The 14,204-nt window shown below is 38.5% G+C and overlaps 1 protein-coding gene across 3 annotated transcripts in view; it reads left to right on the top strand.

Moving 5' to 3' along the window:
• Positions 1-14,204, top strand: part of DHRSX (dehydrogenase/reductase X-linked) — a 175,426-nt gene that overhangs the window by 104,245 nt on the left and 56,977 nt on the right. For 2 of the 3 annotated variants that reach the window (XM_067296045.1, XM_067296061.1), the window contains one exon: positions 5,392-5,493. The exons of the other annotated variant lie outside the window; for it this stretch is intronic. In XM_067296045.1, the coding sequence (XP_067152146.1) occupies positions 5,392-5,493 (102 nt within the window). The remainder of the gene's footprint in view (positions 1-5,391; positions 5,494-14,204) is intronic. 3 annotated transcript variants of the gene reach the window in all.

Here is a 14,204-nt window from a genome sequence, read left to right as displayed (position 1 = left end):
TGCATTTATGATGAGTATCTCTTTTTATGCTCAATGTGCAATTTGATGGTACATGCCTTATTTGTTTTTTTTTTCCCCAGCAACCCTTTTAAAATAAGCATTTTGTAGCCTTTATCATCATGCACATCTATGAGCAGAACTTACACTGTGGCCCTTGTGTTAGTCCTAGTCTATGTAGAAAAATTCTTTTGACAGGAGTCATGCTCTGTCAACAAGGGATTGTGTGCTTCCACTGATATCCAGTTTGTAAACTGATAAACCCCAGGTTTGTGTTAGCTGAGTAGAACCACCATTGCATTTTCCACTTACAGCATTATCATATAACACCTGGTTTCTGGCCACAGTCTTGAGCTCAGCTGGCCAGAATTTCCAACTGGCCAGAAGTTCATTCCCCTCTCTTGGCAGCCCTGTTTTGATTAAGAATAGCCTTTCTTTCTTTGGCTGGAAGGCATGTATAAGCAGATGGGCACAGCTTGTTCAGAAAGATGAGTTGGTTCTGGGACACCTTGAGCTTCTGGGAGAACCACAGTACTTTAGGCAAGAAGAAGGGAGATACTAAGCTTGTCTCTGAAGACTGGACCAGCCAAAGTCGCTGTTTACCAGTGCCAGCAAAGACAGTGCAGTGAGAAAAGGAAAGGAAGCTTCAGTCAGTGCTGCTTTATGTCTTCTCCTCCTCCCAGTTCATGCTTTTCCTCTCCCAACAGTTTTACCACTTCTATTTCAACCTACCAGCTTACTGACAAAGCTTCTCTAGCTTTGCTATGCAGCATCTATCAGATGGTAGTAATTAGGGGATATTTGCCTCATTAAGAGCAGTTTCTGCTAAACAACATCTCCTTTGCACCCTGCAGGTGCTCAAAAGTATAGTCAGTTCTTTCATGAACAGGATGAAATCTCTCCTTGCTGCTGTGCAGATGCCAAAGTATAACTTTGTGAGGCAGAAGAGCAGACAAGAGGCTGAATTCCTCGATGCTCCCCATGAGGATATAGCAGCCAGAGAAAAATGTCCCTATGTGGAGCTCTGGGACAGGTTCCTGAGCTTGAATATGTAACTTCTGAGCGCCATTTCTGATGATCTTTTCTAGGAGCATTCCTTGGGCCTTACTGGAGAAGTAACTTCCTGCTGATATCCTCAGAAACTGGATAGATGAGTGGCAGAGCAGAAAAGGAAAAACAGTCCTTTTTATTACTCTATTACTCCTTCCGTAATGAACTATGAATTCTCAGCTCCCTGGTGCAGTGGGCAGAGTTGCAGCTTTCTCCAGAATATATGCCATGCTTCTCTTTTTAGCATTAACAAACAAAAAAAATGAAAGCATGATTGAAAACTGCTTTGATATTAGTAATAAAGGAAAGTTGGATCTGACTTCTGATTTCTGCTGAAGTGGAGCTGTCCATAATGCTTTCAAGGTGATGGTTAGAATTGAATGCAGAAAAAGTAGTAATGGCTAGGTGGCCTCCATCTTAATCTTAATCTGATCTAAATCAAAATGTCATAGTCTTTGTGGGAACCCCAACATTACATTTTTCTGGTGTTCAGCTGATCAATGAATATCTCAGAAGTTTATGATTGCTGATCATTCACTGCCATATATGTCCATTCTTTTTGTTTCCATCTTTTCCTTCTATAGTAGATCAAAATGCCTGTTTCATGCTTTTTGTCTCTATAGTACAGGCACAGAAGAAATGTGCAACCAGAGACAACTGTGCCGGCATGGAAAGTAAATGAAACAAACTCTAGATGTCCAAAAAAGGTGTACTAATAATGTGAAGAAGCAGTCAGACGGAAATGCAGTGTGGGAAGTTGACCCCAAAGGGGGAGCTTGGAGGAGTCTGAGAACTCAGGGTCTGATGGACTCTTATAGTGCTGGGGCTCCTGGCTTCCAAGGGTTTGTGGTATCAGAAAGCTCTCCAAGAACCAGCAGGTACCTGCCCATCATATCCTCTGACTTCAGAGGATATGATTAGGTGAGGTGAGGGTGCCCAGTGCTGGAACAGGCACTGAAGTGTACAGGGGCTCAGCAGTGTCATCTGCTGTAAGCCAGCAGAGATTTGTAGGACTGATACGGCCTTATTGAGGAGCAACCAGAAATGCAGCGTACCAACTTCCCCATTGCTGCAGCAAAATGCTACAGTAGGATAAATATATGGGTAAAAGAAAGCAATTGGGCAAAGCAGCAGCAGTAGTATCACCACATACCTATCTATTCATATGTGTTTAACACATAAGTAACTTTAGCCATCTTCTGGGAAATAATGCTCCATTCGTTTTTTATTACTTAATAAATTTCTGACAACTGAGTCCTCAAATTACAGGAAAATAAGAGTAAACTCTTTTTAAGAGTCTTAAAGATTTTAGCCAGCATCTGACAAAGATGTAATTGCTTTCTTTCATTGAAATGATTAGTGAGATAAGAACAAGAGACATATCCTCTAGAAGGAAGAAATATTGGCATGTCTGTCATTCTAGAAGTACCTGAAAGCAAGGGAAGAAATAGAAGAAGGAGGGACAAAATAGAATAAGTTAGAAATTAGAGTATTTCAGTAGCATTAGCTGTGGATATTCTGTGTGTAGATACTATTCCCCATTTTTATTCTTAAAGACGTACAGCAAAGCAAAGGAATCAGTTAGTTTTAAAAACCTATTATAATATTAAACTCAAAAGCAAAATGACCATTATTATCAATTAATAGGTACATGGATAATTTGAAGTCTAGTGGCAGACAAACTGAAGAAATAGTATGTCTAAATATTAACTTTGGTATGTGTTTCAGTTTGCTTGCTGTTACAGTACATCTTTACTCTTTTTGCTCACACCTACTCTATATAGAAAACTTCTTGCCATCATTGTTCCTGAAAAGTTGTTCAAGACACATTTCTAGTTAAAGTTCAAGTTTGATCCTACATTCACATGATTAAATGCTGGGCTTTATTAAAAGATATTAAGAAAAAATCGCTTGGCTAGTAAATTTGTCCAAGCTTTAGAATATTCTGAAAACTGTCCATTGTCTTTACCTTCTTATTCTTTAGTATGCTACTAGAAAAAGAATACTCAGACTATGGGACAAAGAAGAAATTTGGTATACGTTCCCAGCTCTGCAGCTGATTCACCACATGACTTGGAGCCATTTTTCTGACAATCTCACTAGAATGAAATGGCATCCGAGTCAGCAAGCAGTTCATTTTGGTGAAACTACCTACCTGGCAAAGAAGCATGATGCATGAATAAGCATGAATAATGACTTTGGCCATTAATGTTTCTGCCCCATAAGCAAAAAGAGAAATTTTGGTTTTGATTGGTTTGTTTTTTCTTTCCAAAGCATGTTCTGATCTTTTAATGGAAAGTGCTTTACAAATACTGAATATGATGACACACTTCCCAAATAAGCATGTAAATAAGCTTAGTAATGATAGTATTGCCATAGCATGCCATTTGTCTAGACACAACACAGTTATGACAAAAGACAGTGTTTGCCCTGCAAAACTACAGAATGAAGGGATGGGAAACAGTACTGGTCAGCATGAAAAGCACTTGTCTTGCCACACTAATTGCCTAACCGCAGTCTAAATTGCTGCAGGCAATGCAGAAAAGGACAATTTTGAGGGGAGATGAGAGGAGAGATTAAAATTTAGCTTAGGGAATGTCTGCAGGGAACTGCTTTCCTTGCACACAGTAGCATTAGCAAAATCCGGGAGATTGAATAATGCTGCCACAATCCTCACAGGTGTTGAAGAAGTGGCTGGATCCTGCATGGGGCCACAAAATGCTGGTGATGACGGAAATCCCGTGTCTTCTGTACCTAGACGATTATTTTTGTATTAAGAGGGACTTCTGCATTGGTGGTGTGAGTTGCTGCCTGTTAAGAAGCTGATCTTCCTTTCCTGATCTCTTTCTTGGCTGATCTGCCTGGGGAAATAGAGCAACAGCAGATTCAGCATAAGGATTCACATAGATCTCTATTCCATTTGTTGTTGCATTAGTTACTAATAAGTTAGTATAACCAGGTTTTTTGTATCTGAGCAATTACAGTGTCATTCATGTGGTTTTATATGGCTGCCAGGCCACAAGAGTAATGACCTAAATACCTTTGTTCTTTATCAGGAATTAATGACTTTTGCAATTCCTTACCACTTCCAGATGCAGCACATAGGTCTGTATGGAGCTCAAGAAATTGTCCAGTCTTATCCATCTGTAAATGTTGTTGAAATGGTATGAGTTTACAGCCATTTAGAAAAAAATGCATTGCATTTAAACTTATTTTTTTAATTGGAACCTATTTTTTATTGAAAATGCTACTAGATATTTTATATAAATTCACTAAGACAATTTCAATGGACTAATATTGTCTGGGGTCAAAATATATGAGTTATTAGAGCTCTGTACTGCATACAACTGAAGGAAATGTTCTCCTATAAAGGATTGTAATAAGAGCTGTGATTGTCTTTTGTTACTTAGCTTGCTATTGTTCCATGCAGGCCTTGCTAAAGTCCTGTTGTAAAGGTATACTATAAAGAGGCATTATAGGTGCGGCTTGTAGCCTCAGTTGTGATGAGGTAAAATAGTTTACTGGGCATACTGATGGAGAGGGGAAATCAGTAACAGAAAAGGTCTCTTACTGTAGCCTGTTTGCTAAATAGTTTAATGCTTTCACCAGGCAACTGGTAAAGCAACACCGTGAGAGTCGGGGAGTGAAAGCTGAACAACTGAGACAAGACGAGAATTTTCAGATACGATGGGTTTAAAATTCTTGGGGGATATAGGTAATTTTTATTTTTTTTAATTAGTTTTGTTGAGTTCTAGTAAGGGTCTATGACTAACTAATGCTTTGGATGATGGATGTTTTTGTTAGAGACCCATTTTCTTAGGAAAAAACATATCAGCCTTAAATATACTTTGAAACATTCAGCAGATAATCTTGAACACACATAGGGAAGTATATTTGGCATCAGAGCCACAGAGAAACATTTTTGTGCCCAACATGGCTTCCCCTCTCCCCATTTTACTTCCAGCTGCCGTGTCTTGTTCATCTCAATGTTGGAGAGCTGGAGCCCTTTTTCCTAAGTGATAGCGACAGAAACAACCAGCAGGACTTGGGCATGTTTGCCCCATTTGATACCCCTTTTCACCCCCTGGCGGTAGCATTCCTCATATTTATGGTGTGAAAAATGAGTAGCTTGAAGATAAAAAGAAAGGAAGGAAGAGAAGAAAGAAGGAACCTTGTGAGGCTAGCCTCACCCATAATTTTCCAAAGCACTGTATATTTTTAAAATCTTTACTTTCTCAGTGACATTATCACAGGAGTCCTTACTGATGTACATAAGTGTATTTTTGTATCATTGTAAATGACTTAACTCTGTTTTGTTTTTGTTCATCTCCTCTTCTCTCCCAGTGGAGTTTTTATACTGTGATTTGGCTTCCATGAAGTCCATACGGCAATTTGTGCAGCAGTTTAGAGCAAAGAATTGTCCACTCCATGTCCTGGTGAATAATGGTGAGTTCTGTTTTTTCTTCACATATCTGTAGGGGAAGATGCTGAAAAACTGGGCACTTACCTATTACTTCACATTTCAGAGAAACTATCTGAACCATCCAACAGGATACAATATTAGCATTAACAGGGAAGTCCTTTTAAGAGTTAAATTGCATTTCATGAGAAACTGTCAGCTGAGTGGACTGAACACTTCAGTGCTACCCCTTCTTATGTTGTTATGACAAGTCTTGTTCCTTTGTTGTGTTTTTTAGCTCTCCAGCACTAACAATCATGTGATTAAACAAGAATTGGAGCATCCCTTTAAAAAAAAAATAATAAAAAAAGCTGTAGAAAAACCTGCCCTTTCACCTCTCTTTACTTTCTCTCCCCTTACATTCTCCCTGTACAAACACAGATGTTTGCCATGGCCGTATGATGGGCTGGATTGGGGGGTTTAATCCAAGTGGAACTTAATCTAGCAAATTACCCAGCTGGCTCAAGGCAGTGACGGCTTAGGCCATGGCGTCACTGAAAAATTGTCCATAAAGCTGTCCCCTCAGTGGTTGGAGAACAAATTAAAAAGACAACATTTCTCCTGCATTCATACAATTGTCAAATGAAGCTTGTTATTCTTAGGGATTTAAACTTTTGTTATTCACATACTTGCCATCTAATTATATTTTATAGCCGTGATATTTTTGGAAACTGGCCTGTATGGTAATTTTCCTCCAAAAAGCCCCTCATGCTCTGTGTGCGCTTTCCTAAAGGGGAATTTTCACTTGTGTATTTAACTAGGAGAAAAACCGCCAGCAACAATTTAGGCTTCTTTTTGAAGCTTTCTGCTGTCATATGCTGATGTTCTCATTTTCCCAATTATTTGCATGTATTTTTACTAAGGCACCCCAAAGAACCCTTTCTTTTATGCACTCTTCTATCCCAGTGAAAACAAACGTGCTGCAGATAAATGATTTTTCTACATTTGTTGATGCCTCGAAGAGCTCTCAGTAACACAAGCAAATATTGCAATAAAAATTCAAGAGTGTTTTATTTCCTGATTGATATGAAGCATTCATGAGATGTTCAATTAAACGTTCATTTTTATTTGATTAGTCAAAGTAGCCCACCATTATTATTTTAATTGTGCAATAATTAAAGGTAGTGGATATTTAATCCTGGTTGAAAAACCTTTCTAGTTTAACATGTCTGCCTTTAAAGATACAAAGTGTAATGGTTCAACTGTTGCATAGATGGGAACAAAACTGCATTTTAAGCAAATGGCATTTTGTGGCACACACGGTTTTGGGAGCTTGGTGCAGGGTCTTGCTGCCCATGGCAGGCAGCCCAACCCTCTGCCAGTCACCTGCGTGAGCCAAGCTGGGGCTGAGTGCCGGGGACTCGGGGGGCCACTCAGGGCAGGCAGCGGTGGGCCTGCCTCCCTGGGGGCTCCCTGGAGACAACAGGACAGTGGGGAAGCCCTCTCGAGTGAAGGACAAGCTTCTGCCGTAGCCACTGCCTAAGCAGGAAGGATGGAAATCTTGCGTGGTGATAGCGTATGCACTCACTTCCCAAAATATAAAGCTGAGGGTAAGAACCAAAAAAAAGAAACAAAACAGGATGGAGCTCATCAACATGCTCTGTGGGAAGGGTGTTCACACATGGCAGTACTTGCCTTGGTATCTTGGTTTCTTTTTCCTCATTAGAGGAGGAAGCACAGCACTGGTCAAAGACCCAGTTCAAAGTGTTGCTTTAGGAAATAGATAGCAAAGATCAGGTTTTTAAAGCTGTTATTTATTTTCTGTTTGGTTGCATGTGGGAAGCAGAGACCTGACTACTACAGCTAAGTGCATCTTAATCAAAAAATAAAGTTACATGAGAAAAAATTCCATTAGGTGCTTGATATGATATAAGACCAAAGAGTATAGGCCCAAAGCCTCATTTGAGAAAGAAGCTTGAATCTAATATTTGCCTATATGAGTCTATATTTTTATGATCCATATGAAAGGCATTTGATTTCACTCATGCTTGGTTACCAAATACTTACAATTGGCAAGATAAATCAGTTGTTTAAGAAAATCCTTTCAGAAATTGCAATGAAATGAATGATTCAGCTCTGCTTTTTACTGAAGCTGTAACAGAATCACAGAAGCAATCATGCCCAAAGCTGCTGTAAAGACTGCCTTGTATTAGGTTAGTCTCTGACTTTTACCTGACGTGTCACCAGCCTCCACATCTAAAAGCTCTTTCCCTTTTTCTTTCTCCTTTTTTTTTGCTTTTGTAAATAATCTGTAGTATTTAGTTTTGTTGCTGGTCCTTTAGTAAAAGCCCAGGTACTTTCTTGGTACAAGAAAAGAAAATAAACTTATTTGATGAAGGAGTAATGGCCTGATCCAAAAACCTTTGAACAGCTTCTACTGGCCTTACATCAGTACTGAGTGCAAACAAGATAAATGCTGATGTTTGGGCTAACTGGTAGGCTTTTCCTTTTCCCTTTCCTTTTTTCCATTGATTTGTTCACTGTTAAATGATGCACTTAGGAAGAAGATTAATTTCATGGTGGATTGCAAGGCTGTAGGGACTACTCAGTCAAAAGCCTCCTGGCAATCGCCAGCACTGCTGCCTCCACTACCCGCTCCCTTGGATACGGACTTCGGTCCCTAGAAGAGGACAGTACTTGCAATAGTTAAATGTTTTATGGGGATGAGTTGTTGGGCATGTTATCAGTGAGTGTGTATGCTCTCTGTCAGAAAACTTTATTGTCAATAGTGAAACATTTTGCATGACTGTTAGATGGCTTGGAGGGAGATTTCTTGTAATAATACAGTTCCTTTTCTTGTGTCTCAATGTACATAGCTAGAATAATAAGTTGCTTAATATTACCTAGTACTTTGTTATTTCTTACAAGTCTTGAAACTCTAGAGTTCTTGATATGGACAGGGTTTTGTTTTGTTTTCTGGCATATGGAGGGGAGCCTGCTGGTCAGGCATCTGCAAAATGCCTTTGTAGGCCCTCATATGCTTTTAAGAGTCTGACCCAAAGTCTGATGAGGCTAATGGAAAGTCTTCATTAGGTTTTGGAAATGGGGCTTTGTGTGAGCCCCATGACTTCTGAATCAGACTATCAGGAATCTAATAAGAATTTTCCTCTTCATCTTTATAGGATCAGGCACTTTATTATCAAGGACTATACCCTCTTCCTACATTTAATGTAAAAACGTTATGCCAGGAACTATTGCATTTCATCTCTTTTCACAAGATATTAGTATTAATTGATAGCTTCAAATTAAAATCTTTTAAATTGATCAATATAATCACATCTATACATAGTGATCTGTCTACATATTATCTCCGTGAATATGTGTACTGAATGTATGTGAAGGTCAGTGATATTTGATGTGGCTTGTGTGAGCTTAATAACCAGCCCATCATTTCCAAGTGACTAGGGGAAAGTTCTGACATAATACAGTGATGCAAACTCTGAAATTAGCATTGAAATATTATTAAAGACCACAGATTTGGTGTGAGTTGCTGTGTTAGGTAAATAATCAAAGTTATATGTCTGACTTAAGATCATTACAAATTCATCAATGTCCCAGGTCACTGGTGATGTTTTAAAAATTTTTTTTATTGCCCATAACTTGCCTGTTTCAGGGTTCTGGTTAGAAGTTAATTTAATAACAAACCCGTTAGTTTCAAAGTATTCTTCTGGAGCTGGACACCCAGATTTCACAGGAAATTCAGTAAGGTTTAGGTATCTAACTACTTCATGTACTTTGAGAAATCTTATGTGAACATTTACGGTCTTCAAACTGCAGACAAGTGCTCTGTGGCCACCTCCTCTCTTTCTGTTATAGCTGATTTTAGCATTTATATTTAACTTTATATTTTTCAAAAATGTTTATGCGTTACCCTATTTGCATCTTTAATAGGTTTTGTTTATTTTAAAAATCAAGAGCTAAGAGTGTACATTACAGATGCAGAAAGCATGTAATGGAACAACAGACCTTCATTTGTCAGCTGAAATCATATGTGCATTCAATCAAATTTTTCCTTTCAAATTAGAAATTATAATGTGTTGGTGGTACAAGGGAGAAAAAAGCTTATGACACACAAAAGTAATGCATTCCTCTGAAAAAGAAAAAAGAAAGTAATCTAAATAGCCTGACTATAAGCCAGAAAAAGGTGGCTGCAGTACAAGCAGTTTAGAATATTTAAGTTGACAAAAGGTCAGAAAAATGTGCCTTCTAGGCCAATAATTAGCTATTGGATATCTATTTTTTTCATTTTTGATTTTGAAAAGTACAGTATCTTTATGCAGTTGAAAATAATTTAGTATATTACAGCATCTACAGTAGTGTAATTATTTAATGAATTCATAAAGATAGTACTGCCTAAGATGTATCCTAAGTCTACTATCTTCTTGAGGTTGCAAAAGGGACAGAGAGCCCATGAGCTGTAGTTACCGTTTCACGCTGGAGAGAATTTTTTTTCCAACCTGAAGTCAGTCATTTTCTTTTGCATACTAGAAATGTTTCTAAGTATATTTTACATATGCTTCTACTTACACATTTTTGCAATACTTAATGATCTTAAACCCAGCAGAGCTAACACCAAAATCACAACATCCTTAGTGATTAGAGTATCTACAAATACCAAACATACCTTGTCTAATTCATTAACAATGAAACACCAACTACCTTCTCTGTTGCAGTTCATGAAATGATTTGTACTTTTGGCTATAGCTTAGGAAAGGGGGGAGAGAGAACTGAAAGGACATTTAGTATATTCCTTGGCATGCACACACACAAAAAAAGAGTTTAGGAGATTTCAGTATATTATTAGCCCATTGTAGGCGGATTACAGTTAATGTATTTCAGACTCAACCCTATCTAAACCATTTTAAAATCAATAATTCTAAACTACTGCCTGATTCAGAGGTTCATATTCCATATTTTGTAAGTCATTTGAGAAACGTCAGTCTCCTGATAGAGTGAATGAGTTTCTATAAGCTTTCCTGTTTAGTTCCTATGGCACAATAAAAGCTATATCAGTAGTTAAGTATGTGAAATGTATATATTCCTTGTGTTACCTATACACAGTTCAGCCATGGGCAGTCCAGGCATAATCCTTTGCACAGACCTTTTTAAGTAGCCCCTTGGATGCTGTCATGGTTGATCACATATTAAATTTTTTTCACGCTTGAGTATTTGCAGATCAAATCTTACGAAGAAATGTGAGATATGATGGGTGGGAACAAGTGGATGTATCAAATACAAGCAGTTTTATATCTACGTACCCATTCACAGCTATTACTGATTAGTTAGGTTAATAGTAACTTACGTTATAGTAGTGGGATCAAGAAAAGATCCTGTCCCATTGTTTGAGGTTAGAGCCAGCTCCCTCCTCTATAACAGATACAGTCTTGACAGACTATAAAATGAATAGAAAACAGGTAGACCACTAAGAAGTGGAAATTCATTGGAGAAGGTTTTGAGGGGAAGTTAGTGAGGAGGGTTGCTGTTGACTTCAGTGGAACTTGAATTTCATCAAAAATGCTTTTTCTCCAGTCATACAGGAAAGCTCTGGTGAACTCAGCAACTGATATCTCATGAATTGATTACTACATCATCTTCCGTCTTTATGCTTTCTTGAAGACAAACTAGAGCAATCTGTAGACAAAGCTGAAGTGAAAGCGGTCTAGAGGGAGAAAGAGAGAGGGGGACACATAGAAAGAGAGAGGCAGACACATAGAAGGGCAGAGAGTCCTTAACTTGTGTGTAAATGGGTGATAGATAATAGACATCATGGGAGAGCTGGGCCTTGGAGAGATGATAAGAGCTGCAGAAGGTAATATAAGGGAGTTTAAAATGGATATTCCATGAACAATGGGCAAAAGGGCACTTGCATGTAATATTCATTTGTACTAAAATTATGAGATACTCTCAGAGCCAGATTTTTAGAAGCTCGGTACATGACAGATGTCATTTAGCCAGATTTTTCAGAAGATGTTATCTTTCTAAGAGAGATGACTGTAGATTTGGGGGAGGTTGGCTCATCACATACTGCTCTTTAGAGGTATTAGATACCTTGGGTATAGGAAGTAGCCTATCTGAGTGCATTTGTCAGACAGAGTGCCATGGTGTATTGCTTAGGATATGCAACCCAGTTTGTTCAGAGCCATTGGGTATTGTGCAATCCCAACATTTCCTTAGTGCCCAGATTTTTAGCAGCAATCATCATCCAGAGCTTTTATTATAATTGAATAGCATTGTTGTCTGTCAGAATTATATGTATATCCTATATACAGAATTCAGATTTGTTATAAAACAAAATATGTTAGCAGAGCAACTTCAGGCTAGTTTGGACTGTCAAACTATAAGGATTTCATTCACGAAAATCCTGGCTTTTTTCGATACTATCTTTGTCTTTCTAATTATTTCCAAAGCTTTTTCTGTGCCTATGTTATCAAATATTTTGTGAAACAGGAAATATCTCAGGCTCCACATGCTTCAGGTTCTTGACCCATTTGCTTTTATGTTCTTAATGTGAATTTTTTATCAGTGGAAGACAGATACACAATTCAGCTATTGATGGATTAGGAAAACCAACCTGTTCTACTGAAGTGTGGGACATTTGCCACTGACTTTTCTCAGAGGCAGGAATGAGCCATGGTTTATTCTTACCTAATCCTCTCATAGGTTTTAGGTAAAAGTTTTTTTCTTTTTTCTGTACACATTGCAAAACAAGATATTTTACTTCTAACAGAACTTCCTGTTGAATGAAAAAGCCATGACTGACTGTCCTATTATCAGACTGTGGGTGTGTTCACTCATGGTTGTGCATAATTCAAACAACAAAAGAATGACAGACCATAATTTTAGGAAATAATCTTTTTTGCTAGCTAGACCCAATTAGGAATGCTCTGTTTTATTATAGTGTAAAAATAAAACCTCGGTTATAGATTGTATTTTCTTCTTTTAACTAATGCATTTTCCAGAGAACTAGCCTGTGCTTTATGTACTCACTATGCAGCAGCATGACATTGAATCAGAAAGTGAGGAATACTTTTCAAGGAAGTGTTTGCAGTCTTTTCAGATTTATGCTGAACTTACCAAGATTTGGTTGTTTGCTGCTCTTATAGCCCTTGAATGTGGATTGTCTGCATTTTTTTTCTCTTTTATTTTAAACTGCTGATAAACTCAGAACTTGACTTCACTGGAAAGGTGCATTTTTTTATCTCTGTTGGCACAGCTAATACAGTCCACTTCTCCCTTGTAGGCATTATAGGTTGGCCTGAGACAACTAGCAATAAACAATATTCAATTTTCAGTTCCTTACTAGTTAGCCAAACTTTTATGTTTGGGCTAAAAATTTCCATATCAAGTATTTGCCTTAGGCTAATTTATTTTTATTTAATTTTTGTAATGCCAGCTAAAAGAGTTTATCTGTTTCTAAGAACGATAAGAAAAACTTTTTTTTTTTTTAGTATGTCAAAGATGACGATGAGTTTCTTTAAAAAAGCTCTAGTGTCTCCTATCTCTGTGCCAAGTTTCTGTCTCATGAAAAACAGACTAGTGAGTGGGGAGAGGTGGATGGGAGGATATCTACATCTGGGTTTCACCTCGATACTGGGATTTGACTGCGGAGCTAGGGCATGATTTCAGCACTCTCAGCACCTAAATGTCTCACTGCATGTGGCTGGTGACCACGTCTTACTGAAAGTGCTGGCTCTTGCATTTTTAGACATAAGAACAAAACCTGTAGCATGGAAGATGAAGACGCCTGCTTCGAATGCAGATGGGACAAGAGCAAAAATTCTAGAGGGGTAGATTTGTGCAAGGAGTCTGTGTGGGCAGAACTGAAATAGAAAAGAGACAATTGAGGATTTGAGGGTTTAGAGCACTCAGACTCGGGTAATGAGGGAGAGACTGATTATACTATGAATGCAGGATAAATTCTTATTCAATATCAAGTAATTCATAGGATAGAGCAACTATGGGGAGAGGGAGTTGGGGTGTGTAGTGGGAATGAAGAGAGGCATTATATATGTTTGAACTGTAGGAGAGGTGTCTGACAGAGTTAGTAAAAGATTAGACACCAAATAATTCACAAGAATGTGAATTATCTTGAGGAGTGGATTCTCTGTTGTGCACAAACTGAATCAACCTTTTCTTGCAGTTAGGTAATTCTTGGCTGATCTCTTATTTGTGGGTTTACTGGTGTTTAGCAGGGAGAAGAATCTTCCCTTCAGAGGGGATGTAATGAGAATCTGTCTCTTCTGTCTAGCCACCAATTTTGACAGAACTTGTAGAAATTAATTCTCATCTACCCCTGTGTCACAAATGTTTGAAACTGAGCAGGGGATTCAGAAGTTGTTGCTGGGAGTCCCAGAGCCACAGATCATGGCTCTGTGAGAAAATGAGTCTGAAAAGGGAGGGAAGGGCGAAACAGGTGTGCGACTGGCAGATTCCTGCAGGATGCAGCAGGAGATCTCACAAGATACAGACACAAAGGAGTTAGAGTGGCTGGATAAGAAAATTAGGGACAACGAACTTACTGTTTGTAAGGAGGTATGGAGGCAGATGTAACTGATATGCATGTCTGGGGCTGAACCTCTCCCCTCCTTCCCTCACACAGTTTGTTTTCTGATAAGATCAGTGTCAGGTCACCTGATTTTGGAGGGAGGGGAGGGAGGGGAACACAGCTCCAAGTTTTGACTGGGAAGAGGCATGCCAT

This window comes from Apteryx mantelli, chromosome 1 (genome assembly GCF_036417845.1).
Source record: "Apteryx mantelli isolate bAptMan1 chromosome 1, bAptMan1.hap1, whole genome shotgun sequence".
NCBI classification, from domain to species: Eukaryota; Metazoa; Chordata; class Aves; order Apterygiformes; family Apterygidae; genus Apteryx; species Apteryx mantelli.
This window is presented reverse-complemented; position numbering and strand designations above follow the sequence as displayed.